The sequence below is a fragment of the Perca flavescens genome, chromosome 21 (genome assembly GCF_004354835.1).
Source record: "Perca flavescens isolate YP-PL-M2 chromosome 21, PFLA_1.0, whole genome shotgun sequence".
NCBI lineage: Eukaryota > Metazoa > Chordata > Actinopteri > Perciformes > Percidae > Perca > Perca flavescens.
Genome location: NC_041351.1, coordinates 14,214,132 through 14,238,459, shown reverse-complemented (window position 1 = coordinate 14,238,459; position 24,328 = coordinate 14,214,132). Strand labels below are relative to the sequence as shown.

The 24,328-nt window shown below is 39.5% G+C and overlaps 1 protein-coding gene across 3 annotated transcripts in view; it reads right to left on the bottom strand.

Annotated features, from left to right (window-relative positions):
* Positions 1 to 19,462: 19,462 nt before the first annotated feature.
* The window catches only part of LOC114548452 (uncharacterized), a 336,064-nt gene continuing 331,198 nt past the window's right edge, over positions 19,463 to 24,328 (bottom strand). For all 3 annotated transcript variants that reach the window (XM_028568420.1, XM_028568421.1, XM_028568422.1), the window contains 2 exons: positions 23,796 to 23,978; positions 19,463 to 20,662 (listed from right to left, as the gene is read on the bottom strand). In XM_028568420.1, the coding sequence (XP_028424221.1) occupies positions 19,909 to 20,662; positions 23,796 to 23,978 (937 nt within the window). In that variant the 3' untranslated portion in view covers positions 19,463 to 19,908. The remainder of the gene's footprint in view (positions 20,663 to 23,795; positions 23,979 to 24,328) is intronic.

The following is a 24,328-nucleotide window of genomic DNA, read 5'->3' as shown; positions in this document are numbered from 1 at the left end:
GCACAATGATATAAAATAGAAAAATCGCTATTGGTTACATTTGAAAAGCTGCAAACCACAACTATTTACCATTTTATTTTGATAAATTCCTTGAATTAATTGTTTTTAGCACTGCTCTTAACCATATGCTACACTTACCTGAACAGTCTCTGTCACATTGACATTTGTACACCTTTATACACCTGTGTTGTTTCTGTCTTTGTGTACTTATCAACATTTTGACATCAGTAGATAGATCTGTTTGTGTAAGTTCTAATGCAGCAGATTTTATGAATATGTGGGGTAATGTTCATTATTTTCTTAACTGTTTGTGGTAACTTTATATGGAATTGTTTACCTCTTGAATGTTTATTTTTTTTTTTTTTTTTTTTTTTTTTTCTCCAGTTTTGTGCATTGTAACATCATGTGTTTCTTTGGATATATTGTATTTTAAAAAGACGTCTATGAAAATGTCATGGGTGGGGGGGCCGCTCACACCTAATCAGACTAATTGAAGCCAGATGGTGTGTCAGCTGAATGTGAGCCCTACATATATCCCTTCATCAAATGTGTTCATCATTTGCCTGAAGAAGACCCAGTTGGGTCGAAACGTTGCATTTTATATTAAATATGGGAGTTTAAAGCAGTGTTGCGGACATTACATTCTTTTCGTTTTAAGAACTTCAGACATTACCACAAAGTAATGAAATACGTGTGGCAGGGCACCTTTAAGTCGCGAGTCAGGTGATATTTCCATCATTAACACTTCTGGCGGAGTCTACTTCCACCTTACGCCACAGATGGCATATTCTTAATCCGCATAACTTTTCCATCTAATTCAAATTCCTATTTGTCAATGCTGAACATTGTCAAGATAGAAAAGATCCATCAGAAAGATTAATGCCACTGAGTTGCTGAGAGCAATTGTGTTGCGGATACAGAGAAATTGGATATTTGTTGAGATTGATGGACTTGATTTCATCTCCCAAAATTTGTTAATATTTGTTGTCTTTTATTGGAAGCCTTATTCCAGTCAAGGTGAAACCAGCAGAGAGAGAGAGAAAGAAAGGAGGTGATTGCCATCATAATTACAAAATTGAAGCAGTAGAGTATCATATGAACCGTATTGCTTCTCTTAAGTACTGAAAATAGCTTGTAATGATTGCCATTTTCAAACTCAGTAATAAGATCTCCTGTGATACCTGTTCCAGAGGACATTGGGTTTGCAGAGAAGAAGAAGATGAAGAATGTCCTGGATATTAATAAAGGAATCACAAAATATCAAACATACTATATATATATAAGAGGGGTAACTTTATATGGATGGGCCTTCTGAATAATTCCTAAAAGAAAACTAAAAACAGTTATTTTTTATTTTCTTTATTTCTACCCTCGTTCTTTATTAGTTTGTTTTTTCTCGGTCTTGCACTGTATGCGTTAATTTTATTTTTCTGTAACGAATATTGTACGTATACAGATTAATAGTTGTAACTTTACTTTCACTGTTCTGAAAAAACGAGCACTGACTTGACTAATTCACTGTCTGTACAATAATCTGTAGCTCAATAAAAAAAACATTTGAGTAAAAAAGAACTAAAAAACACACATCAAGAACACGATAACACAACCAAATGTTGTAAATGAGGTATTTAAAATGTTTCATAATGCTAATCCCATTTTAAGATTTTAGCTGTCATTTGAGTGTAAATATCAGCACACAGAGAAAACAGTGGCTATTTACAGTTCTTTTTTAACTCTCTCTGTATGTACTCCTGATAGGTTACATTATAACATTAGCTTTCACTGTTATGCTGATGATAAACCGCTCTATCCCACCACTAAAGTGCCCCCCCCAAGTTTAACACTTCAGTGATTTAGGCCAGTAACTTTGATACACAGATCAAAAATATTTCTGACAGAAAATTAAGTCAATTTTATTCACTGGGTTGATCTTTTCCTCATAATGGACACAATCAATTGTGATGTCTTCCTCACTGTCACCTGTCATCTTTCAATTGATTGCTTTGCTTTTTCTCTACTTTTTGAGAACGACTCCACTATAAGGGGCAGTGACACATTATGCATTGTTTTAGCTGAAGACAAGCAAATTCCACTTGAAATAAAATGACTATGAGGTTAAAGGGCTATTTCACACAAGCATTAATCAATACTTTTATATTGTATTTGAAAGATGTCGCCTGTAGTGACGAACCCACTGAGTAGTATCATCCGACTCTGCAGTTCCCCTCAGCTCTACACAGCTTTTCAACGTCTTTCAGATCATTGTTTTCCAGCCTGAAACCTATTGTTTTGCTTCCTTCTCACCACTCTCATCCTCGTGTTTTCAGCCACAGAGGGCAGCGAAAAAGCTCCAAAAACCAAATGCTTGCTACCTGCCCAGTACCAACAGCAGACGGACATAGTAACAAACTAGCTGCTGAACAAAGTGGAGCATTTAGCAGCTAAAAAGCTAGATATTTCCCTCTGGAGTTGGTGCAAAGCAAAACAGAGCTCAAAAGAGAGTGACTATTGGACTTACATTCACCGGGGTCAAAAATGTGCACATGTAGCCTAAATGTTCAATATATCAATTTAAAATGTGATATGGTAACAGTATTAGCTTTGGAGCTTGTTTTGGCTGCCTCCAATTGAAATAAATTAGTTGTTTCATCATAATCAAACTGCAAAATCAAAAAATCATAATTTTTCTCTTACCTGTAGTGTGATTTATTAATCTAGATTGTTTTGGTGTGAGTTACCCAGTCTTGGATGTAGTCAAGATAATCCACAGACCTGATTGTGAGCAGTTTCATTAAGAACTATTTTCTTCCTACCAAACTACACCCGCCAACCGTATCACCACTCAGAAGGAAGTGTACTCATGGACGAGAGGCTCGTGCTCCTAACAGATGTAAACATTAATGGCATCCTCCTTGGCTAAGCTGTAGCGGTAGCTAGCTCAGGTGAGCTAGCAGTATTGGTTAGCTACAGTTACAGCTCAGCCATGGAGCATGAACCTCATTTGTTGCAATTAATGGCAATCTATGACGAGAGTGTTCATGTCTGAAATTTATTTTTTGGGCATTGAGCACCATAAACTGAGTGCCATCTACTTCCATTATATTGGAGAGAAGGCAGACATCTCTATGGCTGATATCTCCAACACTCTGCAACTCACACCAAAACAATCTAGATTGATAAATAGGAGGAAAAATATGTAAAATATGTATTTTTGAATTTGGGGTGAAATTTGAGGGTGTTTACATCCACGAAGGGGAAACAGTGTAGGATTGGTAAACCTTTTATTATAATGCCCAGCCAATATACTTTACAACACACAGCCAAAACAACTGAGGTTATAGGGCAAAAAAGTAGAATGCAAATTAACAAGCAGGGCAATGGCTCCACATTGATGAATAATGAACATGTCACGTCATTCTCAATTTTCTCGACAACTTTATTGAGGAGCACAGTTCTACCATTTTACCACCAAGAGGCACTATCTCAGTGCAGCCTTTAATCATTAATACCCACATGCGGTCACTGGCGTGTGGGAAACCATACATTCACCTGCAGAGAACCCCAAATAGAGGTAGACTTGTCAGCTCTTTTGTATAGGGGATTCTCACCACCACTCTCATCTTGTCATCCCCTGGTGCCCAGATTTCAGCCCTACCTTGGCAGGCATATTCATAGCCTAGTAGAAAATTCTATGTGAAAAATGACCAGCAACAGGAAATTAAAGAGAAAAAGAAATGACAGAAAGGGGTAAGGCAAGTGCCTGAGGGGAGTAGATTCATAGGGGAGCAGATTCATTTGAATTGAAGATTAAGCTGACCAGAGTTTAAGCAAGCAAAGCACACCTGCATCATGAAGTAGGTGCCATGTGCAAGCATCTCTATGCACGCACACACACACACACACACACACACACACACACACACACACACACACACACACACACACACACACACACACACACACACACACACACACACACCTACCTTTCTTGCCAATTTTCTTGTTAAGTACTTACTATCTTAACATTTTCTACTTTTAGATGAAAAGATTTTTATGTTTGGACGTTTTTCATAAACCATTCAATCATGCAATGGAATAATTCCTATGAGCCCAGTTAAAAGAACACTAAGTTAATATTGGAGAGAACACACCGGCAGAAAAATGCACAGCCCTACGTGTTTTTGGTTAAGTGTCTGTGCAGTGCAGTGTCAGCCCTGATTCCCCTGCACAGTGCAGCACTGAGTAAAGTCAGAACCCAGCAGAGTTTCTGCGCTGCCCTTCAAGACATTCTTTTTTTCTTTCCACTGTCCTTCCACAGGTGACTTTCCCCATATCAGCCCCCAGCTGACTTGACAGGAAGCAGACAATGTCATTAAAAACACTGCATCTGCCGAGGGGGTGGGGAAGAATGTTAAGTGTCCTGAGATCTGCCACTTAATGTGACAAGGGCATTTCAACACCTGACACATAAAAAGGGACTTCAGCCTAAACAGAGATGCTGTGGGCCATGCTGTGAACTTTACCTCTAGATGTTCTTCAATTGTCTTTTCATTTTTTTTCTTACACCTTTTGTACTCAGATTAGTTTAAACCACCTTTTTAAATAAACCTCACGGCAATTCATTGGGCATAAGGCCAGTGTAGGAGTTTTGTAGGAGTGAAGTGTCAAAATGATATCCTGTATCCGTAAAGAGGACCAGGGGTCCTTTTCAGAAAGCAGGTTTAGTGAAAACTCTGAGTTTGTTAACCCTGAGATGAGGGAAACTCTGGGTTTTTGGTTTCAGAAAGGGAGGTTAATCAAACCTGAGAGAGAGGTGTAACTCCAGCCCGTTTCAGAAAGAGAGGTAACCTCAGAGTCAGTTACTATGGTAACTGAGTCTGTGAACCTAACCTGGTCGGGAGCAGGTTTTCTTCAATAAACCTCGAGTTTCTTTCAGTCTCCTCCCTCTGACACAGCGCTCTTTCATTTCCTCATTCATTCATTCAGTCTGTATCAACAACTACCGCCCAATATCCAACCTCCCCTTTCTGTCTAAAACCCTGGAATGTATAGTCGCCGCACAACTACAAACCCATCTTCATGCCAATAACCAATTCAAACCCCTCCAATCTGGTTTTCGCCCCCTCCACAGCACTGAAACCGCTCTCCTCAAAGTCCTCAACGATCCTCCTCACCTCTGCTGACACCGGTTCCCTCAACATCCTCATCCTCCTCGACCTGAGTGCAGCCTTCGATACCGTGAGCCATAACATCCTGCTCACCAGACTCAAAGACCTCGGTATTGAAGGTACTGCATTCAGCTGGCTCCACTCCTACCTATCCAACAGATCCCACTTCATCTCTCTCCATAACCACACCACTGCCACAGCCACAGTCACTCAAGGTGTTCCCCAAGGCTCCGCACTCGGCCCCATCCTCTTCCTCATCTACATCCTCCCTCTTGGTCAGATACTCCGCCACTTCAACCTGGACTTCCACTGCTATGCTGATGACACCCAGATCTACCTCAGCACCAAATCCCCCCACAATCCTCCCCTCTCCCACATCAACTCCTGTCTGTCAGATATTAAAACCTGGATGCAAAACAACTTCCTCAAATTCAACAGCGATAAAATAGAATTCTTCCTCATAGGCTCCAAATCCACACTCAGCAAAACCAATAACCCCACTCTCACCATCGACGGCACCATCGTCTCCCCATCTCCCCAGGCCCGCAACCTTGGCATTATCTTTGATTCTACCCTCTCCCTTAAGCCTCACATCCGTCAAGTCATTAAAACTTTCTTCTTTCACCTCTTTTCACCTGCAACATTGCCAAAATCAGACCCTCTCTCACACCCCCCGCTTCTGAAAGACTCATTCATGCTTTCATCTCCTCCCGACTGGACTACTGCAACTCACTTCTCCTCGGCATCAGCTCTACCAACATCAACCGACTCCAACTAGTCCAAAACATAGCCGCCCGACTCATCACCCGCTCCAAAACCTGGCACCACATCACTCCAGTCCTAAAACAACTCCACTAGCTTCCTATCTCCCACCGGATCGCCTACAAAATCCTGGTCCTCACCTACAAAGCCCTCCACCATCTGGCCCCCTCATACCTCACTGACCTCCTCTCCCCGTACCAACCCTCACGGTCCCTCAGATCCACCTCAGCTGGTCTCCTCTCCATCCAAAAATCCAACCTGCGCAGTTTTGGGGACAGAACATTCTCCAGGGCAGCTCCCAGGCTCTGGAACTCCCTCCCCCAAGAGATCCACACCTCTGAGTCCCTCACCATCTTCCAGTCCCACCTCAAGACCCATATCTTCACCTCTTCCTATCCGTAGCCCAACGCCCCCCTCCCTTTCCATCTGTGCCTGAATCTTGTTTTGTTTTGTTTTGTAATCTACCTCCCCTGTAAAGCGACTTTGAGTCTATTAAAAGGGCTATATAAATTCAATTTATTATTATTATAATTATTATTATCATCATCATCAGGCGCATTTTAGCGCAGTTTGTTATCTGCATGAATACAAAAAACAGGGTTGGTTTATTAACTGTGTTAGGCAGACTATAACACGTTTTTTTTTCTCAAAACATGGCATTTCCTTTTGTCAACCATCCCGTTGTTGAAGAAGCTGTATTACTTTACAGGGAGTTAAACATACGTCAGGAGATGATATTGAAGCCCCAACTATAGATGTATTTTCATTTCCAGATACTAGCCTACCTATTTGAGCGGTATCATTTTTCTTCCCAGTCAATCAGTTGTAGCCTACATAACCTTATCCATCCTCATATCACTAACGTCACCCATTGTGGACATGCTCTACATCCCAGCACATTCTTTGTGTCGCATTACATTTTTTAGCAAATGCAGTGGTGCAGTGGTGATGCGGAGCACATTAGTAAAGCCACTGTAGCAAAGCACCGTCAGAAGAGTGTGACTCGCTCTGAAACGTTTTTGTAGTGTTCCCTGGACACAAACACGTAAGAGCCATTAAAAAGGAGTTCCACAGTATTGCAGGTGAATGATGTAAACCCTTTGAAATTAAAAGTTAATGATGGTACTGCAACCTCAGAATTGGATTAGTAGGCCTAGGACTTTTTCGCCCGCAGGATTGCACCTAAATGAAATAGATTACTGTATAGGTTCAATACCATTTCACCAGTGATATTATACTTCTGATTACATATGAAATTAATACACTATATTGGAATTTACCCATTTAATCTTGCAGCAATTTTCTCCCACGCAAATGTTCTCTTTTGCAGCAGCCACTGTGTTGCTTTTTTAATCAAAAATCTAAGTTCAAACTGCTGTATGTGGCATGAGTATTTCCACTGACCAGTTTGTTTACGGTTGTTACCATGGTGAATCGTAGTATCATGGCTCCATTCATGCTGCCTTTTTATAGTGGTGGTGCACGCGCTTAACTCTGAGTGAACCTACTCTGAGTTGATTGAACCAACTCAAATCAGCTGTTCTGGAACCGAAAACTCAGAGTTTCCCATTTCAGAGTGAATCAACTCAGAGTTCAGGGTTAGACTCAGAGTTTGATAAACCTCCTTCCTGAAATGGGGCCCTGGAATAAGTGCACAAACTGCTGCTAAGCTTCCCTGTCACTTGGAAATTAATCTAGGGGTATAGTAAATTCTCTTGGGCATCTGTCTTCCACATGCCAGAAGTATGGGTGTCATTTTTTAATCCAAATAAAGAAAAAAATGTCTTGTCATTAGCAGCAGCAGCTTCTTCCATATTAGGTCAATAGAGAAAATAAAACCTTATCTTTCTTTCAGAGATCTGGAAACCGTCATACATGCTTTTATAACTTCACGGCTTGACTTCTGTAACTATCTTTTTTGGGAGTCACTCTTCCCTACAGTAGCTTCTTAGTCTTCCCATACCTTAAAGGTGTACCTTAAACCTCTTGTTGGATGTTATATTAATACCTCCAATTGTTGCTATGATGATCTGTATGGCAGTAATAGGTGTTTCAGTCATACTGCTCACATTAACAGCTTTTTTGAGAATTAATTACAGCATGTACAATGTTGACACTTTTAATCATGTTTAGACTCTGAATATATCTAACAAAGCTCTAGAGGCCGCCAATATTATACCAGATCTGATAAGAGTGAGCAAATTTACTGAGAGTGAATGCCAGTATGTTGAGTGGATTACGTTTAGCATGTAGGCTCTGAACTTGACACTCCCTATGAACATATAACCTACCTTAAAATGTACTGTAGTGTCAATTAACTTGATCATAAATGTACATCGATGGCCTGACAAATGAGACATGCAAATGTGATGTGATTTTATCTTGGTTGACTCTACATAGTGCTGCAATCTGAGTGAATATTGATAACAAACCCAGAAGCTGCTCCAGCTTTTCTATTTTCTAGGAGCATCCCACCAGGTGGCTTTGCTGATATCCGAAATGCAAGCCATGCACGGAGGTGAAGCAAGGTCACTCCAACATTACATGGGATTTTCAATGTGGCCATTCCTCTGCACCTATTAAGTGCAACATTCTATCAAGTGAAATCTATTTGTGGCAATTCTGATAAAATGCAATGTGCATGTGCACAGCCGCCCACATAGTATCCAGCAGCAGTAAGAACAGCAATTAAGATCAGCTCTGAGAATGTGAGCATGAAGGTTTTTCAACTGATCAAAATCAATGCAATGAGATGTGATGAGTGTGGTGGGCAAACTGCTGTCAGTTGACTCAGCTTAGCATAAACTGTTCACACCTGGCATTAAGATGCATCTCAGGTGATCCGATAACAAGTGGACAGGTAGTACAGGTGTGAATGCATCCAAGTCGGAGTGAGGACGCATTGAGATCCGATCGCTCAGACCACATTCGGAGATGGTCTGGGCGGCATATGGCCACATGTGGTGGCAAATGTGTCCTAGGCCACACTGAAGGACTACCGACTCAACAACAATCGCGTTTGAAAAGACCATAGAGAATTATTACATGTGCGTCTAACATGGTGGGCGATTTGGTTTAGCTGGAACACGCCAAGGAAAAGACCCAGTCTGTGTTCTTTTGATTTCTTCTTTTAATTTCCGGCAGACAAGGTGTGGGAAGTGTACAGATGTACTTAGAGCTGTCCACTAGTGATCGGATCACTCAGAATGGATGTTAATGCAAGGTGGGAACAGAACCTTAGTGTTCTGCAACTCAGTCAGTATCTACAGTAGTTGGCTCTCCTAATTTGTCCCTGAATCTGGAATAACCACGCTACCTAAGTAAAATATACCATTGGCAGTGATTTTGCATACCACACATGCTTTGATGCCCTTCGCATCTGTATCACTGCAGGACATGAATTGAGTTTCCTCTGGAAAATAGACCCCCGCTGCTTGCTTACATGTTTGTCAACAACCCCTACGGATATTGCAATTGCAGGATACAGCCAGTGTTGGGCAGAATACTAGGGAAAAAAAGGAGTTTGTACCTGAATACTAAAGACTTCATCCTAAATGTGATCAATAATGTATTCTATCACAAGATTAAAAAATGTTACAGATTCAGAATACATTTAGATCATAATCAAATGGTGTATTGTCACTGTTTTCTACCCACTGAGTTTGACAGGCCCCCTAATTATTACACTTACAGCCAACACTAAAGCAAATGGACAGAATTAACAAAAAATGAAGATACCTTCGGGTTAGTTTCACAGCCCTAAAAACCTGCGACTATATCAAGAGGTTGAACTTCCCCTCTAGTGTTTTCTACTAAAGGAGAATTTAATAGTCAAGGTTTTCATGTCACATATCCCCAAACTGACTAAACAGGCTTTAAAGCTGCATTTCTGACTCTGTTAACCAGGAACTGATTCTGAAGGAATATCTTTTACCAGTTTTCTTTCCCCCCAGTGTTATCTACTCATTTATTTCAAAGTCTGAACCAGTAGCCAGCCTACTTCAAAGACAGCAGAAAGCCTCTTGTGAATTCCCTTTATCCCGAGCATGAAATGTAAATTTTACTAGGGTGCATTTACTGCTGCATCATCAGTTTAGCCAGAATAAAAACACACAGCCCTGTTTCTAATTACTGAATCATATGAATAATCCTTGTTTGGTCCACTATTTCTGTTATTAGGCAAAGCTGGTGTGTTAAGTATTTACACCTCAATATGATATGTACATCAACTAAAAAAACAGTTGACATGCAATAACACCAATTATGTGGACCTTGTTATGAGATTGTTTTTTTTGTCAAGTGAAAATTTGCTTAGTACAGTTAATTGCTTGTTTGCATTGTGTTTCTTGGGGAGAAATGTAATGACTAGGCACTGTTTTAATTATTATTAATCTGAATCTGCAAAAAAATATAAACTGAAGTTGTCAAATTGAGTAAAAAATATATTTCCCTCTGAATTATAATGTATAAAGAAAGTATAAAGAAGAAAATAGAAAACACTAAAGAACCTTAACCCTCATTGTTGTCTTCCAGTCCACCATGAATGTGGCTAAATTGAAAATGTCACTTTTTCCAATGTTTTTGACAGTTCACAACATGTTTTTGTCACTTTTCTCAACGCTTTTTTTTAAATTCATGGTCATTAAACCTAATTTAAATGACATTATACCCAATTTCTGAGTTAAAAAAGCCAAAATTATTCATTGTTTTAAGATCAGAGGATGTTGAGTGGATCAAAGACTGTTTTATGTCAAACTTTAGTCTGACACTGTTTTGAAACCATTAATTTTTTTTCTTCCAATTGCTATAAAATTGAATAAAACACCCAAAATTCAATGAAAGTAATCATTAAATGTACCTGCGAAGATTGTTATATGGGTTCCGTCCAACGTCCATACATCATGCATCCATGTTGTTTTTGGGCAATTTGGTTGTAAGAAACCCATATTTCTGATATAAAAAACTTTGAAAACGGGTCAAATTTGACCCTAAGACAACACAAGGGTTAAAACTGTGATCACTTGGACACTTTAGCTTGTTCTCTATTGAGATATACAGCAACAAAATATCTATAGATTTAATTGAAGGGAGTATCAGGGTGTTGTTCAGCACACCCACACATTGTTGCATTACAGTAAGATTTGAAGATAAGTTTTAAAGAACATACTACAAGAAAAGTTAATGTAAAAGTCAGAAAGTCTACCCTCAAACATGACTTCCTTTTTTGGTTCTCTTAATGAATTGCAGGAGATACAGTATATCAGGCACAGTTCTAGGTAATATAGCATTTAGAAGAAATATGATATACCTTAGTTTTATCAGATGAAGATGTCACACTCTTTCAATAGATAAACATCCAGAACTGGAGAATGAACATAAAATATTTAACTCGTATCAAAGCATTTAAAGCATATATAAGAGGAAAAATAAAAAAAACAATGCCAAAGATGTCCTAGAGAGATTACAAAAAACAAAAAATAAAATCTAATACTATATCTAAAAAGTCACATGGCAGTTCTTAAGGTCTTGATTTCTACCTCTCCCATAAACATAATAAAAATAATCAACAATTTTAATTATACTGTTAAATGCATATACATCTGACTTTTTACAACATCATTATAACCCAGTGCCCTTTCTGAAACCATCAAGGTTTAAAGTTAATCTACTGAACAAAAAGAGAGAAAGAAAACTACTGTATTAAATCACATTAAAATGTTCAAGTTCAGCAGGGCATTGTGTCTGAAAACTGTTTGCTGTTTGGTTTGCGAGGGTTGTGCATGTCATATTATCAACCATACAAAGTGGCGTGACTTGCGCTCCTGTCTCGTTGGGTGTGTACCTCAGCCCACAGTAGGGAGGGGGACTCCATGGGAGACAATGCTTCAGCTTGTATTTCATTGAGCCATCGGGGTTATATCTGATTGCCCTCAGTTCACGCACACTGGCATCCTCTGTTCCCTTTCCTGGACTGATTGATTTGCTGTGGCAGTGGCTTTGTCAGGCTGAAAAAAAGAGAACAGTTCAGGTAGTTCACACTACAGGGTCTGGGGTTTAGCTCTTGCTTAATTTATGAAGGAAACATATCCTGCTGGCATGAACATCCTGATTTCTTGTCTTCCTTTTATGGGAGTCACACTTCATTTGCATGTTCAAGTACTCTGTGGTTACTGGTAAATCCAAGGAGGTCATTTGAGGACTTGGAAATGATATGTAGGGATGAGATTTCCCCTGCTGACAAACTGCAATTTATTCTGCGCCATACATGTAACATTACTGTAGACCATGTGGGAAACTGTGAGGTTGCTCATAGAATCTTTTGCTTTATGGTGAGGTCTGGAGTCCAGGGAACACAGCAGGGCTGGGCTTTTACATCCATCAATATGACCAGCACTTGAAGTATTTATTTAGTTGTCTTCCTTTGTCCACTGTGCTACTTCTTTTCTTCTGGAGATGATCCTACCATTCATCTTCACTAATATTACCAGCTCTAAAAAGCAACATCTGTCGTATTGATCGCTCATAGGGGAATTGAGTGAAGTGAGTGTAATGTTGACACACACTCATAAAACTCATAAAGGGAGTTAAAAAGTGCTCACCAAGCTTTCTCCCCTCCCTGCTGATCTACAATAATAAGAACGGAGACCGTTCAATACTTCTTGAGTCTTTTTACAAACAGATCCGACATGATTTTCCTTCTCAGCTTTCTTGGGCTTGGCCCAGTGTAACACAGGCCACTCCAGCAGGCTGAAAGGTGGCAGAAACATGCTCTTGCACTCACTTTTTCTGTTACAAGTTCCACATACTGTAGTGGATAAGACATGATCCCTCTCCAGACCTCTCTAGCCCTTCGTCTGACCTACATTAAGCATCATGAGTGTCATCGACCACCCAGCCATGGACAACCACTTTCAGCTGAGTCCATATTTTTCTAAAAGTGCTTGAAAATCTGGTCATCACTGCTGAACTCAGTGCAGAATAATTCTTTTTTTGTCCAGCAAAGGCAAAACCCTTATTCAAAAAAGCATGTAATGTGATTATTGCCTAATGCAACTATAATGTAACACTTTAAAAAGCATTTTTTTATTTATTCATAATATATATTTTAAGCAACACTAAATGCAACTAGGAGCAGTAATATATAAACCTACCTAGGTTCCCAAACTGACCACTTTAGTGTATTATTTGGTGGTATTAATAATTATTAAGGCAAATAAATGTAATTTATGTTAATCAGCATTAGAATAAACATAACATAACTATCAATGCAGCTTGAACAATGCTATAGCTGCGAGGAATATGAAATGCCAAGTTCACTGCTTGTGAGAACAACCTCATGGAAGTGACATTGGACTATTTTTCATTGTATAAACAAACTAAACTTGTTAAAGCAAGTAATTTGGCTTTTTCAAAGTCATTCTATTAAGCTGAGACGGATTCCATATTCTGTTAGCGCACAGAGCACGCATTTTGCATCTTCAATGTTCAATCTATTGAAGTATTTCCATGCAAAGCCGGTGGCAGACTTAAGTGCTGTTAGCCTTATTTAGATGGTAGAGCCTACAATAGATTTTGGTGGGCCAAAAGGAAGTTAATTTTGTGCTGCCGAGTTTTGAATCCCTGCCGACCCCGAGAATTCCATACATGTAAATGACTTATGTAAAGGACTGTATTTCTGTAGTGATATGTATATTTTTTAACTAGTTCCCGTTATCTTTCTCATTCAAACTTCATTCAAACATCGAAACATTCAGTACGATTAGGAATCAATTGTTGATATTCACAATTTTCATAACTTTTATAATTTCAGAAATATTAAACATTTTCCATGACATTTTTTGTGAACATGTAACATAGCTTTTGTACATTCTGGGTGTTATTCAAATTTTAAATCCCATTTAAACGTTTTGAAATATTCAACATTCTTTAAAGCTTAGTGAAATGCCTTTTTACATTATTGTGTTCTGGAGGCAATGTTTACAGCTAGAGTGGATGACATCACACCATATAGTGGGGAGAAGCTTTAACAACTTCTAAAACAATATTTTAATATTGCTTTTGCTCATTCATTTGGTCTAACTGCGTGTCAATCACTGCTCATGCACACAAATTCATTCTCCCTTGTGGGGGGGAGGGGCTTAGGAGACTGTTTGGGCTTTAGCAGAAAGAGGGGGAGGGACTGAGAAGTTGTCAATGTTCAAATTCTTTGGCTAAGTCCTGGATCTTCACAATCCTACCTACAGCACCTTTAATGGAAGCAAACGGATTTACACATTTGGCTCCGTGAGCCTGAACGTGACATGAACTCCAATTAACTGCCCAATAGAAAATAATGCTAACTGAATCCAAACGTTTCTAGACGCAAGCAGACAGTACTAGTTTTGTAAATTGTTCCCACACTCACATTTCTGAAACTACACAAACCAATTTCACACACTGTGTTTATGAGAGTGTCTTACCTCTTACGGTAAAAGATAAAAGCGATAGGACTTACGGTTTTTGAATGGGAAGCAGAAGTCTGAAAGATGCGCCTCAATTCATTTTCTCTGAGATTACTCTGTCACTTAGCAGGAGCCATCGCTATGGTAACCGCTGACTGCAGCTAGACAGGCACAGGTGCTTAAGATTAGCTAATTAGTAGCAGTTTGACACACACACACACACACACACACACAAACCTGAATTTCTGAAATGCCATCATAATCACAATTTACTTTAATAATTTGAATTCAATAATTCAAGACGATAGTTTTATTCTCTTCACAAAATGTATTAAACTTATGACAATATAACTTAAGCTCCCTTGACCTTAAAGTGATTGCTAATAAAATCTTACAGTAAGGTAGAATTTGGAAAAAACTATTTTGTACTCTTTTCTCTCAATGGTCACATGAACCTCACTTTGAACTGAGCAGAATACCAAAGTGTGCAACTTGACAGCCTGTGCATAGGGAACATCGTGATTATTGCAGAGACCAAAATACAGTCTGAGGTCAGGACCACAATCTGTCTTGCAGGCTGACGTGACTTGGGAGTCCCAGAGGATCAGGGGGCCTTGGCCTGCGGATGCCCCGGCAATCATAACCACCCTCAGGGGTTTATCTGTGTTGTGGGGAATCCTTAGAAAAAGAAAAAAAAAACATGCAGCACGCCTGTCATTTCTGCATGTCAGCAGTTTAGTAGAGTTTAGATGATTGATCTGGGAGTATTGAAGGATTTGAAGTTTTTTTTTGCTTCACTATACAGAAAATACATTCATACTAGACTGTGCTCATTTAGATGGAACACAAAGCTTTTGCTTCATTCAAGAAAGACCATAAATACCATGTCATTCCTCTCCCTAAATAATAACCACTAGAAACTTGTATAGCTAATAAAGTATGCTACTATTTTTATGTTTTAATTAATTCTCCCTCGTCCATATGTCTGGGCTGGCTATTAAGCCAGCGTGATGATAGACCTAACAAATATGGAAATATGATTCCCAATGGAGAGCTTAATGATCTGAGTATGCTTCAAGATAAATAGGGCTTTTGCAGCGTTGTTTCAGAAAGCTCATGAAAGATATAGCACGCTGGTTCTTTACCGACACTTCAGAGCTCATGTCAAGTTTGACTCACCACTGGATGGCAATAATGACAAAATGATGCCTAAAATCATAACTTTCTAAATCATCCAGTGCATTTCTGCCTAAATATATGTTTTATTTAAAGCTTTAAAGCACTGTTGCATTGCTCCATTGATAATCTAACTACATGTTAACTGCTGTACATTGTTCTACTAATCCCTCTAAATCTAAATACAACTTTATATGAGATGATTGCATGATTGTATTATTGCAAGTGTTCCTAATAGGAAAATGAGCCCTTATCTTATTCGCATAGATAGTTGACTATTAGTTTGATGGGATGTCACAGTGAGATATTTCCAGGACAGCTACATTAGAGTTTAATGCAGGGAAAGAATGTCAGCTGTCAAAAGCATCATTGGTAAATGTCAGGTCATGTCAGCTCCTCAGACTCAAAGAGAAAAGTCTTCTATCTGCTCACGATTTTGTACCATTGTTAAAGAGTCATACATAGACAAACCTCTTATGTTAAAAGCAGTAGCCAGTAGTCTTTAGCAATTCGTCTGCAGTCATGCTAGCAGCTGTAAGGCTGTACAACAGTGCTTTAAGCTAAATGCTAAGGTCAGCATGCTAACATGCTCACAATGACAATGATATAGATAGGGTCACTGTTCCAGTATTTATTTCCAGTTTGAAGCTTTATGTTAGTGATTTTGTTGCAGGCTTGCTGCTGCACCAGTACATTCTCTAAAACCACTAAAAATATTGCTTTACCTGACTTGTTATCAGGGTTAAAGCTAATGAATAACTTTTCTAACGAGGTCACTCTACATGGACAGCAGCTCATGGTACAGCAGCTACAAACGAATTGCCTTATTACAAATTACATGTAAGCAAAAATAATGATATGTATGTAATATGGGAATGAATAAAATTTTTCTTAAACCCAACATTTACTTTCGTCTGCCATGTTTCTGTCAAGTTGGCAAGTTGTGTACCTACATTTCTCTTTCAACTTGGGGTGGCATTTACATGAATTTTCCTACACTACATGAATGCAGCATTAGCATGCCAACATTAGCTAATTAGCCCTAAACACAAACTACAGCTGAGGCTGTTGGGACTTGGTCTTGGTTTTACAGGTATTTGATCATAAAGTATTGAGATTTTGACTTGATGATGGCGCTTAATGAAAATTTCACCAAAGGAAACCTCCAAGGTATTACAGCTCATCCTGAGGGGGGTATGAATGCCTGTATTAAATTTATAGTTGAAGACATTTCATTAAAAATACCAAATTTGAACCTCATGGTGGAGTTACTAATTGACATTGCCAACCCAAGAGCCATGCCGCTAGCATAGCTATAAACCATTGCTCTTATGCAGTTATAAAATATTTAATATTAGAGGGATCCAACAGCTTTATGAGAGCTCCATATTCTGTATACGCCCACAGAATCCCACCTCCCCTCCAACATTGGACAGTACAGCTGGTAGAGTTGGTGCAACTTTCTATTTTTGAGACGCTTTGTTTGTTTAGAAAGAGATATAAGGCAGATGGCAAGAAAATCTAAATAAGAAACTTTGTAATGTGTACCACATTAAAAATGAATTAATGTTAGAAAGAAGCCACTGCATTGTGCACAGACAGAATATTATCATCCCTTTGGTGTTTGTTGGTTGGGTTGTACAGTAGGATATCCTGCTTGAACTGATAAATGTGCTGTACCCACATGTCAGCTGAGTTGTCACTGAAAACCAAGCAAATCATATTTAATTACAGGAAAAAAAAAAATGCCACTTGTATTAACACGGCCACTGGATATGTTAAATATCACCCGATATCCCACGTTGAGGGGAGCTGCTGAGAGATGTTAGCAGATATCCACACTGGTCATGCTGCATTACACATGCTGGCCTGCTGTCCTCATAATCTCCATGCCATCTGGTGGGGAACCTCACTGTCCCCCTGCACCTCTGGCACATCAGTATTCCTCTCACACTGAGCCAGGGAGACCAGTGTGTGTGTGCAACATTCCTTGGAAACATAAAAGAGTCAACACCAGTGAGGATTAATCGGATGGCTACAGGGCCCCACCTTCAACAAACCTGGCCCACTTCAGGTAATGAGAACACTTACTTTTTAATCTTCTTCATTTTCATCCTCGCTTGTGTGCGTTGCCGCCCCCACACAAAGTCAGCATCCTCTGATGTTGTCCACAAATGGATCCACAATTGTGGCTTCATGCCTTTGTTAAGCGTGGGCTAAGATGTCCTGTTGCCGTTGATGTAAAAGCGGAAATTCTTTCATGATCCTGAAAACATATCTTTTGGAAAATGGGTATTGTCATCCCTATTAAAGGCCTAAATGACGTGAAACAATGTGACATGAAAGTCATATTTTTTTATTGACTGAACCGTGCCTGAAGCTCATTCACACTGTTCATATTTCCTCTGTCTTCATTACACTAACAACTATAGTTAACCAAGTCATCGCAACTTCAGGCGGGTCTTCTCTGTCTCCCTTGGCTCCGTTTTTCAGAAGAAGAACCCAGTCAGCATAAGTTTGCGACTCTCTCGACTGGTGCTTCAAACAGTGTTTCAGGCTTTTAGTACGAGCTGTGATCAAAGGCCGATCCTTTTTCCTCATATCTGCCTGGCCTGTCATTAGTGCCACACTAGGAAAAGATTTCGATCATCAATGTATCATTTCATCAGTGTTTCCAGTTTTAAATTTGACTACAACAGTGGTGTTTAGGATAAATGTGTCATAATTTATGGTGTGATGTGTTAATATTGGTTATTGCATGTATGTGTAGTTTTTGTTAAAGTAAGAAGATCAGTTAGGTTAAGAAGACCAGTTAAACCTGCAAAACCATTTTCTTTGGCTGTTATGAGATTGTGAAAACAAGTTGTGAACACAACATTGACACATCCCTTTTTAAGTTGATATGCCAAACAAACAGTTGCTTATTTACACATCCAGCAGTTATATTAACATTCAGCGTTGGGTCTTACACTGCAGGGTAAATGTAAATCTGTAAACGTGAAAATTCAGTAAAATGTGTGGTGAATTGTCTAGCCAAAACAGTATGTATTTAGAATCCTAAATGTTTTCTATTGATGGTAATTTTTTGTTTCCAATGCAGCTGTCTTGGCACAATTATCCCTTGAAGAACAATAAAGTTTGTTTTAATCTTGATAGAAACCTTCTTATAGACTCAAGATGGTTCTATTCTGCAGCGCAGTGATGAAGAAGTCTCAATAATACCCACTTGTAAGTCCTGTACAACTTACCTCACCAGCAGTCATTGCAAGCCTGAAAGGGAGGAAATTCAGATATACTGAATTTGACGTAAATGAGGCAAAAATAAAGAATTGCATTTGACTTGTTTCATTTCCATCCACAATCCCCATGGCCATTATTATAATTCAAAACAGTGAAGTTGATCTTTTGTGTTTATAGCCTATAGATACAGGATACAGTGCATCATGGGAATTATGACTGAAAATATAGACTGAAATACCTTTTTCTTAACATCCACAGTGTTAGTGCTCCATCACCAAACCTTTAACTATTATCCTCCGCTCAGTTCATTCCACTTCCTTGTTTTAAAAAGCTGCCTATATCTGAAACTAAAATGAAAGCTATACTTAATTAGCGTGGCTGTTTTTAGGGTTGGGGTATGGGGGATAGCTTAACATGTACATGATTAAATTCAGTGCATGATACAAGTGTCTGTTGCCATGGAGATAAAGGGAAAACTGAGATTTAATTTTGCCCTAACCTTGGCATATTTTATATTAGATGTGATTTGAACTTCTTTGGTGTTTATATTGATTATCAATATATTCTAGGCAACCATTTACAAACAAGCATAGACATTCTTCATATAAATAAAAAAAAATGGATTGAGATGAATAAAGCCCTTAATTAACACTGTTATCTTAGTCTTTATTTTGTCACAATTGTATGTCAAATATATATACGTCTATATGACATATATTATATGACATATATAATTTCATTTCTTTACAATAGAGAAACAACATAGAGATGACACACTATTTTGGTTTCTAAGTAGAAGCTCCTTTTAAATAGTGGCATTTTTTTTCAATACACTGTTTAAGTCAAGCTCCCACTCAAGTCACGGTTTCGTTTTCCTTACTGAGTCACATGTATTCACAATGTGTTTGTCTTTGTTTCTTTATAATTTTATGTCTTTTGTTGTATCAATAATTTTTTCGTCTGCAGTTCAATCTGTTCAAGTTCCTTCAAAATCGACAACCATCTGTTATTGGTCTGTGTGGCCACACAGATGGTCCCACCTGCTAATCATCCTGTGCCACCAGCAAAGGTATACAGTTATTGGAAAACAGTGTATTTGAAGCTTTACAGAGTTAATCCAATCAGCTTGTAGAGGGCTTGGCATAAGCGTTTCCAGTTCCTCTGCAGCTTGGTCCTTTGGTGGCCAAGGAGTAGTTTGCGCCTCCATACGCAAGGGACATCTGACCTTGGCACAGTCCCTGGGCTTCTCTTTGGCCTGCTGCCTTCAAACCTCTGGTCCCACCGCCTGTGTGCAGAACTCTGGCAGAATATTGGACACTTTTCCCTTCTGACTCCTGCACAGCCCCAGCCTCAAGAGTGTTTGTGTCACCGCAGTGGATCTTGCTGTGAGACCCAGACATTTTCATGTAGCTGGAAAGGCTTTTCTGTTTTAATTCCTGCGCGAGTTTCACAGTAATTTCAATGGAACAGGTTGTTTGTGCAGTGCTGAGATTCTTCCCCGACCCCAGTGTAACTGTGATGGTGGCAGGAGGGCTGACACTGTTGGGTATAACACCAGGTGCCAGCACAACAGTCTCACAGGGCAGTGAGGAAGAATTGCTGATGGGCACTGCTGTCTTACCGGCCGGCGCGGGGTGCCACTTGAGGAGCCCCCCTTGGTTCTGCTCATTGGTGTCCACGTTCCCCGCCTCGAGGTCACACGCTTGGAGTGAGGGGATGATGGGCACCGAACGGGTGTGCAGGGAAGGTGGAAGGTAGGTTGTTCCCTTATCAAGACGGGTGCACGGGACTTCGGTACATCCCTTTCGGGCTGCAAAGTGAGAGAGTGAAGTCCTGTCGAGAAAGGCACCAACCTTTCCACCAGCAGAATCACACCTTTAGGCAGAAGACAGAATAGAAATGGCAGGGTGAGAAAGAGAGACAAAGTCATTTAATATTATGACCTTTAAGTCCAAGACACTCATTTCCTAAGAGCAATAAAAGAGAGCCAGTAATAAAGAATATGGTGATAAAGCTGCCATTGTTTTGTGCTTTTTACCATTTCATTCCCCTTATTGTTCTGCAAAAAAAAAAAAAATCATCTTTCACCAACACAATTATTATTTAGGAATTGTTCATTCATAATCTTGTGTAATTATTCATAATCCTTGGCATGGGCAGTCTGTATTGTTGCTGCATGATTGTTTAACTGAGAAATCCTTCTCTCATGACTGCCTTATCGGAGATTTAAGGCTTTAGTAGCACAGCTGGTGAATTCTTGACCCTGGTCTGTGTGAGTACGTGGTAAAAATGTGTCTCCTTGAACATGTGTGATGAAACATTTGTCTCTATAAAGTGACATGTGGGGTGAATCCCGTTTTTGTAGGTGTGAGAGTCTCACCGTGTATGTTTGCATGATGAAGCATTCAACCATCAGGTATGAGTGAGGTATCACGAATCAGTGCCGACAAGCTTGAAAGGCATCATGTTCAGTATGAAAATAATACAGCAGAGCAGGGAAACTTATCCAGAGTCAAGTGGGTAAGTTTGTATAGGAGTTGAATGTGCACAAGAGTTAATATTGTTACTGAAGACTCAATTCACATTTAGAATCACCCCGGCAAAGCCTTAGGAGACAGCCAGTGTTATTGTCAGCCTTCAGAGACTGTTTGTAGCATAACCAAGTTTAAATAATTGAATTACTTTCCCACTCCTCCCTCGGTATTAGAAGGGCAATGGCAAGCTGGAGGTAAATCCGGCAGATCAAAACATATCTAAAAATAACTCCCAAAGCAAATTTGCCTTCAATTCTGTCCTTATCTGTGATGGGTAAATATATGTTTTGACACTGGATAATGAAACTGACAAATCCTGTGGGTATTTGTTGTCACAAAATGGAAAACATGGCAGAGTATTTTTTTTTCATGTTTGCTTGCTGCTCTCGTCTCTTTTTTTTTTAACACTTTTCTTCTGCACTCTGTGCCTCCATCTTTCCTTCGTTGCACTCTCATCATCTCTGCACAATCTTCCTTCTTCCCTCACTTTCCCCTCTCTCGCTCTCTCACTCTCCTTTCGAGCTCCCATTTCTCATTCTCAGAGATGAGAGGGTGTATCCATGGCAACAAGGGAGAGGTGGGTGCTTGAGGAGGAGGAGGAGGAGGGGGTTGTAAGCTTGGTAGCGTGTTGTATGGCTGGTAAGTTGAGAAAAATGCCATCTCAACCTCCTGTAGGCCAGCAAAATGTACTTGACTGATGTATCTGCAAGGGAATTATCAATGGCTAATGAGATCTTAAATGTTTAACTGTACAAACACAATCTTATCCCCAAGAAGATGAGAAGCCCTCTCATTTCAGCTCTTCTCCTAAACACTTGAAAACGCTGTGGTAGGTTAAATTGCCTATAGCTTACAAGATTCCGCCTTTGTGATTTTAAAAAGGAATTCTCATTAGTTTCTTCAGCACTTTGTTTATTTGTTATTCTTTGTGTGCACACAAGTGTGTATGTGTATTAAGAGGGAAACTGTTATGTCCTGGAGGATCTCCCCGCACAACCATTTGAAAGAACTGCAGAGCTCCATGGAGCTTTGTTTAAAAATGTAAATTATGGAAATAGGTCACATAAAGAGTTTGGCAGCTTGCAGTGCATCTTACAAGCCACTGCAGCGCTCAATCGGGTTGGCAAGCTAATAAAAACATTGCAAGGCACTTTTAAGTGCGTGGAATGCACGAGGGACATTACTGCTTTAATGACAAACGTTTCTGAGAACAGTGACATCGCTCAAGTTGCACATGCTGACAGCAAATTAGGCTGTTCCTGAGTCATATGCTAAATAGGACTGCCTTACTCAGGCTTGAATATGCTCTCCTCTGCATCTGTAAATAAAACCTGCAATAATGTAATGCTTTTAGTGCTACTTGTTTAAGAGAAAAATGCCAGCCTTATATTATGCATGTACTGTATTCTTCTTGAAACAGTGAAAGATAAATGTTTTCCAGCTTTGGTATATGTTACATAACAATCAATCTTATTTATAATCTGTAAAAGATTGTTGAGGTAAAAAGAAAAGATTCAACTAAAATACTTTGTCTCTACATGGATCATATCCTCCCTCCTTGAGAACACTGGCAAACATCCCTCTTTGATAACAAACGTGTCAGGGAGGATTTCACATCAAGCTATTTTTCTGAACCCATGCCAGTGAGGATCATCAGACTGTACTTTTGAAATGTGTTAGTTATTTTAAGCCCCCAGATAGCCAACTGGCGAGAGGTGGCTCTGCCAAAAGTCTTCTCTGCTTGTAATGCTTCCTGAAACAGTGGCAGTAGCTGTGCTTCACTTTTGATAGCCATGAAAATAGGGCAACTCGCTGTCCTTACTCGACATCAGGACGGGCACGATGAAAATTAAAGATGTGCTAATGCCTGAAATGAATCTTTTGCAATATGTGGTCTTGTTCTAGAAGACTGCAGTCACCCAGTAATGCTCCATGTTCAGCTTGTTTAGACAGAGCATTAGCCAAAATCAACCCATTCTGGACATCTTGAAATGCATTCACTCATGCATCATCTGGTAATTAGCTTTGGAGCACTGTTGTTGATAAAACCCTACAGATAAAACACATTTTCATTCACAGCAACAACCCAATGGCAAGTGTAGGGTGGATTACACACAGACTCATTTCCTGGACTTCCCCAGCACCATGATACTGTTGAGCAGTTGGGATCAAGTGTGTTCTCCAAATTAATTGTGACAGTCCCAGTTGAAGGAGGGCACAGCAGATCTCATTTATTTCCCCGGATCAGATTTCATAAGCTACTTCGCGGATTTGAACTGTGAGCGTTTCAGTTATAAACTCATTTCTCCCAAAATTATCCTTCTGCCACTCCAACTTAACCTCAGTTAGTCCAGGGTTCAGTATCACTGAACCGGCTATCTGACATCAGTGTAGAAAGGGGCAAAGACAATTTCCTCTTTGAGGATCAAACAAACTCATCAAAACTAACAAAAAAAAGAAAGAAAAAGTTTCACCTTCTTATGGACTCCATGTCTGTTGAATCGTCCTCCTGCAAGTGTTTGTAGACCAGGCCGTTTACTCTGGATCCATCAATGAGATTCGTTGATATTTTGTGTTTCCCTCTGGAAATGGGTGGGGTCCTGAAGTAATTACTTTCCCTCCGTTGTCGGGCAGGACTGAGTGAAAGGGAACTACTCCTGTAACCAGAAAGGAAACCAATAAGTGGGGGAGGGGCTGAATATTACAGATTTAACACACTATTTTACAAAGGTTTCACAAATTTAAACAGCACTCACTAATTCATGTACCAAAAGTTTGGACACACCTTCTCATTCAACGTGTTTCTTTATTTTCATGACTATTTACATTGTAGATTCTCACTGAAGGCATCAAAACTATGAATGAACATATATGGAATTATGTACTTAACAAAAAAGTATGAAATAACTGAAAACACGTCTTATATTTTATATTCCTCAAAGTAGCCACCCTTTGCTTTTTCTGATAACTCTGCAAACCCTTGGTGTTCTCTCAATGAGCTTCATGA